This window comes from Zingiber officinale, chromosome 1A (genome assembly GCF_018446385.1).
Source record: "Zingiber officinale cultivar Zhangliang chromosome 1A, Zo_v1.1, whole genome shotgun sequence".
Taxonomy (NCBI): Eukaryota; Viridiplantae; Streptophyta; class Magnoliopsida; order Zingiberales; family Zingiberaceae; genus Zingiber; species Zingiber officinale.
The window spans coordinates 125391054-125399611 of NC_055987.1; the positions used below are offsets into that span (position 1 = coordinate 125391054).

The window sequence follows — 8558 nt, forward strand, 5'->3', positions numbered from 1 at the left end:
TTAATTTTTAATTGGTGTCATGTGTCAAATTTATGCTGATTAATTTTAAAACTGACTGATTTGATTTTATGAAAAATTTTAAATTATGATGCATTCAGTTTTTTTTATGCCAATGACTTATTAAAAAAATTATCTATTAATTTATTAAAGTTGGGATTCAATTTTTAGTCGTAGAAATTGAGAATGCGTCTGAGGATGACTTTTGTCACTCCTCTTTTGAATGGATATAGATCTCTTGGATCATTTTTTTTATTGCTCAGGGGATGTGTCATTCGTATTTACGGTCAGATCATGATTATGATCCGATCGTAAATGGTTGCGATTCCTTCCTGGGTTCATCGTTCCCATCAGGTTATAGTTTTTTTTAGGAGCGAGCGGTCGGAAGTCGTCCGAAGGCTTTCAACGGTGGATAAGTGGTCAGGTTACTGGACCCCGAGTGAGGGTGTCATCCGGGCGGCCTTCGGTCGTCCACTCCGAATAAAAACTATAACATAATAGGGATGGTAAATCCAAGAAAAAAGCACAACTATTTATGGTTGAATCACGATCATGATTTGATCGTAAATATGAATGACATATTATTTAGATCATAAAAAATGTCCAGAAAATTTTACCACTTTTAGAACCTTCTCTCAATGAATAGGAGTCAGATAAATATATGGAATTCCGATCCCTACTGTTCGACACATCTAGCGGAATCTCATGTTGATCTTACTTATCCTCTCTCCAAAAGTTGGAAAGAAGAATGAAAGAAATTGACGTTTGGAAAGAAAAAATTGAAAAACTCTACGAAGGAAAGAGATGAAAAAGAATATAAAAAGACAAAAATAAAAATAATAACTGGGCGTCATCCTCACCTTGCCTGTCGCTTCTTTCTCTCACCATTGTCAATCTCAGCACGCAGAACTCTAACATCCATATCTCTCTTCCACTTTGTCATCCTTACTAACAGGGACGGAGCTAGGCCCCTTATAACAGGTGGGGCAATGAATACGATTGTTGATTATGAAGTTGGTGAGCTTTTTGATCCCCTCAAGGATCTGATACAAGTATAAACAGAAGTTACACTAATGAACATAGAAAATTTTGGTAAATTTGTGCAGTATCAAAAAAGACAAGTGACTCAAAAATCTTTAACGGTTTAACCACCTAGGATTCCTTAAAAAAATCAGGGCTTCGTATTGGCAACTGGAAAATTGCAACAATAGCTGACACTAATCGTCCACCACTTATTTTTCCGTTCATTTATTCACCTCAAGTCCTCAATTGTTTAGTAAATGCAACATCGTAAGCCTATATGATAAGGAAGTTCCTCTACAAGATTAAAATGTTAACTTCTTTTCTCAATTTGCATAATCGAGAATCTGATCAGTCGAGAAGTTCGCTTTCTTGGTCTTAAAAATGTGTTCTTTTACTACCTTGTGAGTTAACCAAAATTAGTAAGTGTCTTAGTAATGTAACTTATGTAAAGCCAATAATATTTAATCAACCAAAATTACTAAATACTAAGAGAAATCAGGGAATGAATTCCAACTTGCAAGCAGTAATAAGTGAAATTGGGAAGATACCAGCTGTCCTCGAAGTCTTGAATCCGGCGGACAAAGCAGTGGAAATTAGGGGGAATGACGTCCTCGAAGTCTTGCAAGCACAGTAGCGTTATCGAATCCAATGAGTGGCGGACAAGGCGGAGCCCAGAGGGAAGTCGGCTGTCGACACCGTAAAAGAGAGCCTTGTCGAGTCGTCGATGAGGTTCTGCTTGGAGAAGCTACGAAGGCGGCGGAGAGTAGAGACTAGAGAACCGAAGCGGAGGAGGAAGAGGAGGGCGAAGAAAATCTTAGAGTCGTTGTCGATGTAGATGGATAGGAATTAGGGGGTGGTCGTCTCAGGGAGCACAGGCGGCACACAACCGCGCAAGGAGAGGGCAACGGGTAGGGAAATTCAAGACGAGGATTGCAACTTGCGAGCCCTATTTTTATTTTTCTTTTTAACTGGAGCAAGATTGTAATTTTATAATATTTATGGACATTTACAAAATATTGAGGTGGGGCAATTGCCCCACCAATCATCAACGTGGCTCCGCCCCTACTTACTAATACATTAGAAAGGATGAATGATCCTTATTTATAAAATAAATAAGGATATTTATTCTTACCAATGCATGTAAAAAGAAGGATCCTTTAATGGTCCAGAGGATCCCATCTTCATTTGGTCGGCCAACTACAATGCCTCCATCCCCTCTGACAGCATTGTTTCTCTCTGACAGTACCGTCAAATGGACCATCCAAGCCCTTTCCTTCTTTGTGTGCGCCCTTCATCTCCTTATTCTGACAACCTCCTCCTCCTCGATGCCGTGAACTCCAACCTCTTGGCAATTGTTCAATAACCCCACCAACGCCCTCCTCTGGCCAAATCCTCTCTGTGAGTTCACCGCTCACAGTGACTCTTTACAGCACAAACTTCATTGGGGGAATTATGCCTTCGTCATCACCTCCGGCGATGTCATGATAGCCTGGAAGCACAACCAGTAATACTTGAGCCTCTCCACCAATGCCCAAACGTTCAAGGAGTCCAACACCTAGGTTGCTTCCATGGCCATCAATGCAACTGGCTCTACTTGTTCTCCTCCGGGGAGAGGCTGTCTTTGACATCTTCCTATCGAGATTGAACTTCCAGATCTTGAAATTGAACCACGCCGGCAGGTTCCAAGTCACCAGCCATGCCTCCCCTAATTTGTTGATGAATTAACGACAGACGTACTGACGGAACCTTAATTTTATCGGTAGTTTCCGACTGAATATAATTCAATCGGGGGTTGTCGACGGGATATTATCTCGTCGGTGATTACCGACGGAATTATTAATTCCGTCGGTGATTACCGACGGAATTATTAATTCCGTCGGTAATTCCCGTAGATTTTCAATTTTATTTCAGTTTAACGGGTGCGGACGTATAACCTACCGACGGAATTTAATGTCCGTCGGTAATATTTCTAAACATACCCGTTTGGTTTAAAAAAGGTTAACGCGGACCCGTTAACCGGAGGTATTTACCGACGGAACTGTAATTCCGTCGGTAAATACCGACGGAACCGTAATGTCGTTGGTAAATACCGACGGAACCGTGATTTCGTCGGTAAAACAGATTAGAATTAGGGCACGGAGCCCTTCCCTCTTCGCGCGACCTTCGTTTCTTTCTCTCTGTCGGCGATTTTTTCCGGCGATCTCTGCGTCCAGCATCCTCGTGCCCTCTCCCGTTCACTGCGTTCCGCAACCAGCGACTCAGGTATGCTCCTCGCTCTCCTCTGTCGTTTGTTGGTTTTCACATGGACGGCGTCGCCTGCTCGCTACCGGCGGGCCGTCGCTGGGGGCTTATCGCGGCAACCCAGCCGTCGCTCGCGGCAGGCCAGCCGCAGGCAGCTGCTCGCGGCAGGCCAGCCGCAGGCAGCTGCTCGCGGCAGGCCAGCCGCAGGCAGCTGCTCGCGGCAGGCCAGCCGCAGGCAGTTGCTTGCGGCGGCTGGCTTGCCGCGAGAAGCCCCTAGCGACGGCTCACCGGCAGCGAGCAAGCGACCGCTGAAAGCTTACAAAAAGCAGCGGGCATGACTTTTTGGAACAACATCCAATTGCTATTATTGATGTTTGATGATTCATCAAACTGTAGTGACACTTAATAACTCGAACAATCTTTGTAGTAGTCAACTTAGTAACTTGAACATCTTTTACATTTCTTCAATTAGCATGCAAATCTTCATAAACTAGCTTAAACAAAATATTTGCCAATATGTGACATTTAATGTGTTTACAAGAACGAAGGGTTTATTAATAGTTTATAGGACAGCTAGATATCTAATTTAACTAAAGAAAACTAGAAAAAGAATTGTTCAAAGTTATGTTTAACATTTTAATTTCTCATACCAACATCTCTTAGTTAATAGGAGAGAGTAAAAATAAGCATTGCGATGTACCTGGAAACTATATTTACATATCATAATAGTTTGCAGTTTCATGGATCAGATAATTTGGATCAAATTTTATGACATTTCTATTAGTGGAGAGGAGAGTTTCGGTTATATGATACGATGATCGTGAGATGAAATTGTGCACATAATGCCTTATTTATAATGTTTCAAGTGATACAAGTTTAATAATGCTTCAATCATGTTTTGTTGCTTATTTATCATGTTAGTAAAGATTTATTATGATGTGCTGTAATTTTTTTTTTTTGTAGATATAAGGTATCATGGCAGATCTTCCAGCACCACTCCGTGGATCCACCGTCCTTAGGGTTGTTGGAGAGTCGTAAGTATTTTTTTATTATTAGTATTTCAAGTTCTTTATTTATAACATATATCTTATGTCTTAATATTGCTTATATGTAGATTTACTCCCGATGACCATCGAGTATCGACATATATCACACGAAAATTTAAGGAAAGAGTCTGCATATCTGGGACTACATGGAGACATGTAGATGCTGCAACTAAGGATTTTTATTATAAAAAATTTGTGGTAAATAAACTGAATATATACATTATATGTATCCTTTAATATACTAAAATTTTATTTTTTAATTGCAGAAAAAAAATATACGTGGGAGGATGGGCACGAGGTAGAATTTGCAGCAACTTGGAATATTTATTGTGCCAAGTTGTACAAAGACCTATTATACTATGTGAGAAAGGATGACAGACGGCCAGCTTAAGTATCCGACGAGATCTGAAGTGCATGGACGACCACTTGGTCTACAGAAAGATGACAGACAAAGACTCTAAAAGCAAGAGTGAATAGGAATACAGAGCCAGGTGAGCCGAGTACTGGATCTGCTCAGCATACATCAGGATCTCGATCCATTGTTGAGCACACTATGGATCTGGTGATTTTAATTTAAAGTTATATAAATCAAATTTTTATTTATTAATAAACTTGTATAATTTTAGCCAAACTTATTTGTGCATGCAGGAGCGTTCTTTAGAAAGACAATCTACTTGCCTGGAGATCTTTCTCAAAACTCACCAGAGAAAGGATGACACATATGTTGATGCTCGATCAAATAACATTGGGGTTTGAATTATTAACTTGCAATTTATATTTAATCTTTAATAATGAATAATTAGCTTTAATAATTATGTATAAAATATAAATTGTAAATTTTTTCTACACAGGAGGAAATGACAAACAGGGTTGCTCAAGCATCTCAACCACCAGTAGAGGGGGGGGGGGGGAGTCACAGGATCTATCCACCCAGGAAATAAACGAAATTTATTATGATGTTGTGGGTGGAAGGACAAAGAACTCCTTCCTTTACGGCCTTGGCTCCCATGCCAAGGTGGTATTTGATCGCTTGAGGACTCCTAGGGGTCGTGCGAGTTCCTCTTCTTCTTCTTATGAGGTGGAGTCATTAAGAAAAGAAAACCAAGAATTGAAGACTCAGATGACTACCATGGATCATAGGTGGGAGAAGAAGTGGACTGCTCAGGAGCAGACATTGGCCCAAATGCAAGCAATCATTGCTAGATGGGACTCATCACAGCAGCCCCAGTCAGAGGAGACCCGAGACCCATCAGACTTCGCCGATGTTTAGATTTTTTTGAGATATGTTTAACTATAACTTGATTTTTTTAAGAAATTTCTTATAAATTAGTTAAGTCAAATATATTTATTCTATTGCGATATTATAAGATGTTTATCTTAAGTGTTTTATATTTTTTAGGAGTTCATATTGATACATTCACCACCGTACTATCATTGGATATCTACAATATAATCCAGGTAATTTTTTACATGTAAAATTAGTTATATATTACAATTTTTGAGTTAGATATTACATTTGTATCGATTCAGTCTGATTATAATCTCTTATATTTGACTTTTACATGATTATATTTGGATATATGTGTAGGTGATGTATCATGGTACGTTTGGATATTTTGTATTTGACTTTCACTTGTCAGTACTTTTGGATGTTTATGATTGTCAGTACTTGATATTTGGATAGTTATATTTTGTTTTATATTGAATTTTTTAGATATGACCACTTATTAGTATGTTTTGTATTGTTTTTTAGATAGTTTATCATTTGTTTGTGAGTATATTGTATGTTGTGTTGATTGTATGGATTGTGATTGATGTACGGATTGTGTTTGATGTCTGACTTATGTTTGTGTTACCATCATTTGTGATGGTTTTTATTGTATAAAAATGGTATATATGATAAGTTGGAAATGCAGGGGAGGCATTTCAAATTTTTTACTGCATATTGCCGACGGAATATTGAATTCCGTCGGTAATTTCCGACGGAAGTACATGTTCCGTCAGAAATTTATCGAAGCGAAATAGTACATCTTCGATAAACTCCCGACGGAATTACCTATTCCGTTGGTATTTACCGACGGAAATGGGTAGTCCGTAGGTATGTTACCGACGGAATTAAGTATTCCGTCGGGAGAAACCGACAGAATTACCTATTCCGCCGGTCAATACCAATGGAATTACATATTCCGTTGGTAACGACCGACGGAATTACCTATTCCGTCGATAATTTACCGACTGAATTTTATTCAGTCGGTAACCTCCATTAAGTTCCGTTTGCCCTTTGCCGACGGGATAAGTTTTCTGTCATTAATATATACTGACGGAATACATTAACCCGTCTGTAGTTGTCGACTGAATATCATTTCCGTCGGTAAATTAAGCGCCGACCCAATTCTTACCGATATCAAAACTTTCATCGGAATCCTCATTCATCGACGGAATGCCGACGAAATATTTCATCGTTATTTGCGGTAATTTTTGTAGTGATACCCACGATCGTTGATAGTGGCCGCGTGAGGTCACTTGCAACTATAGAGAACAGAATATAATCATCCTTTTACAAAATAAACAGAGGAAAGCGTTTGTAGTTTTTTACCTTCTTCTAGTAAACAGAGCTGAACTCTTTATTCGTTAAATTACCGCGTCACATGTTAAGTTTACATGGATGGAAGAGAAAAGAGGGAAGAAGCAAATTACACGAACCATTTGCTTAGTTAGATACACTCCCTCTCCCTTATGCTTATCCATGCAAGTAAACCAATAAAGACCCACTGACATCGAATCAACCAAACCCGATAGCGGATTCAATACTGACTTAAAAGCACCACTCGAGGTCATCCATTTTCGAGAGAAGACTATACAAGACCAAATTTAGAAAGCCATCATCGTAGATCATTAGGCTATATAGTTCATTCCTCAAAACGGCGCCGTCAACGTTCTCTGCAGGGTTCGCTTCGTGGCGACGCAGAGTTGGTCCTCCACGGCCTTCTGCAGCTGCCACCGCACACTCAATAAATAAATAAATAAAAATGATGACGGCCGCCGACGGAATCATCACGGAGCCAGCCGCTCACCTTCTCGTTCTGCGCCCTCAGCGCCCGGTTCTCGCTCCGCAGCCGGCCCACCTCCTTCTCCAGCTCGTCCATGTACGCGCGCTTCCTCGCCCGCGACCGCGACGCCGACTCGCGGTTGTGCATCATCCGCTTCCGCTGCCGCTCGACGCCGCGCGTCTGCTGCTTCGGCTCGGGGGGCTCCTTGCTCGGCTTGCGGTGGCCTTCCCCGTCTCGGCCGACCTTCGGGCTCCCTCTGGTCAGGAAGTCTTGGAGGACCATGCCCCCGACAGAGGTCAGGGAAGAAGGGGCGGCTGCGGCGGTCACGGAGAGGGAAGAAGGGGTGGAAGGCTTGTCCTGATGAAGAGAGCTGAGGCTGATGCCCTCCCACACCTCCTCCATGCTGTTTCCGTTGTCCTTGTTGAAGGAGGGAGTGAGTGCAGCGTTTTAAAAGGGAAGGAAAGGGAAGGGAAGGGAAGGAATATTGTCAAAATGGCTCTCATCCACATTATTCATCGTATTTGATGAATTTCAAAGTCATGTTATGACTCATTTGACGAGAGTGAACCCAAGTGACTTTCAACTGCCGAGTGAACCGGTCGAACCGACAGATCCGATTTAGCTTTGGGATTTTGAGGCGTCGTCTGGGCAAAGAGAGAGTGGAGGAGGAGGAAAGGGGATTCCAAGTCGGAGATAGACAACTTTTGTGCTTGTCTAAAGATGGTTGTGTGCTCGATGGTGGGGAGGCAGGAAGAAAGGCAATTCGTTAGGCTTTTAGGCTTTAAGAAAAGAAAGAATGCTCGGTGCTTTCGTCCTCTCACAACTTGAGATTCTTGAAATTCCCTTTCACAAAAATAAAAAAGAATAAAAGAATATTTTAAAATAATTATAGTATAAAAATATCTCGTATCAACAAAACTCTCTTGGTTTACACGACTCCGAATATATTCCATTCAAAGTGAAAAAAAGGAAACAGAAAAGACTGTTTTATAATTAATTTTTTTAAATAAATAAAAAAATTATTCAAGAGGTGGAGGAAAGATAACGACCCTGAGTGAGTCTTCCACATTGAAGTGCAACGATAGATCAAAAACCACAACGCCCATTGAAAGTCAACTTTTAATCGAGTTTGTGACTTTGACACTTCATTTCAGAATTACATGTACAATAATCGAATGACCTATCCGGTGACTGTGGAATA

General features: G+C 40.8%; 1 protein-coding gene and 1 long non-coding RNA gene across 3 annotated transcripts; one reads left to right on the top strand and one right to left on the bottom strand.

Annotated features, from left to right (window-relative positions):
• The first annotated feature begins 4238 nt into the window (after positions 1-4238).
• Positions 4239-5724, top strand: LOC122009690. Its single transcript, XR_006119636.1, has 5 exons — positions 4239-4295; positions 4376-4505; positions 4574-4869; positions 4956-5057; positions 5159-5724. It is a non-coding gene; the product is annotated as an uncharacterized LOC122009690 (long non-coding RNA).
• A 1183-nt stretch (positions 5725-6907) lies between these two features.
• LOC122009696 (bZIP transcription factor 27-like) lies at positions 6908-8099 on the bottom strand. Of its 2 annotated transcripts, none has more exons than XM_042565960.1 (2): positions 7382-8099; positions 6908-7301 (listed from the first exon to the last, which is right to left on the bottom strand). In XM_042565960.1, the coding sequence occupies exons 1-2, from the start codon at positions 7757-7759 to the stop codon at positions 7224-7226; spliced, it is 456 nt and encodes a 151-aa protein (XP_042421894.1). In that variant the 5' UTR covers positions 7760-8099; the 3' UTR covers positions 6908-7223. The 2 variants fall into 2 exon arrangements, with proteins under 2 accessions (XP_042421894.1, XP_042421903.1); XM_042565969.1 differs by having other exon boundaries at positions 6908-7295; positions 7382-8068.
• Positions 8100-8558: the final 459 nt, after the last annotated feature.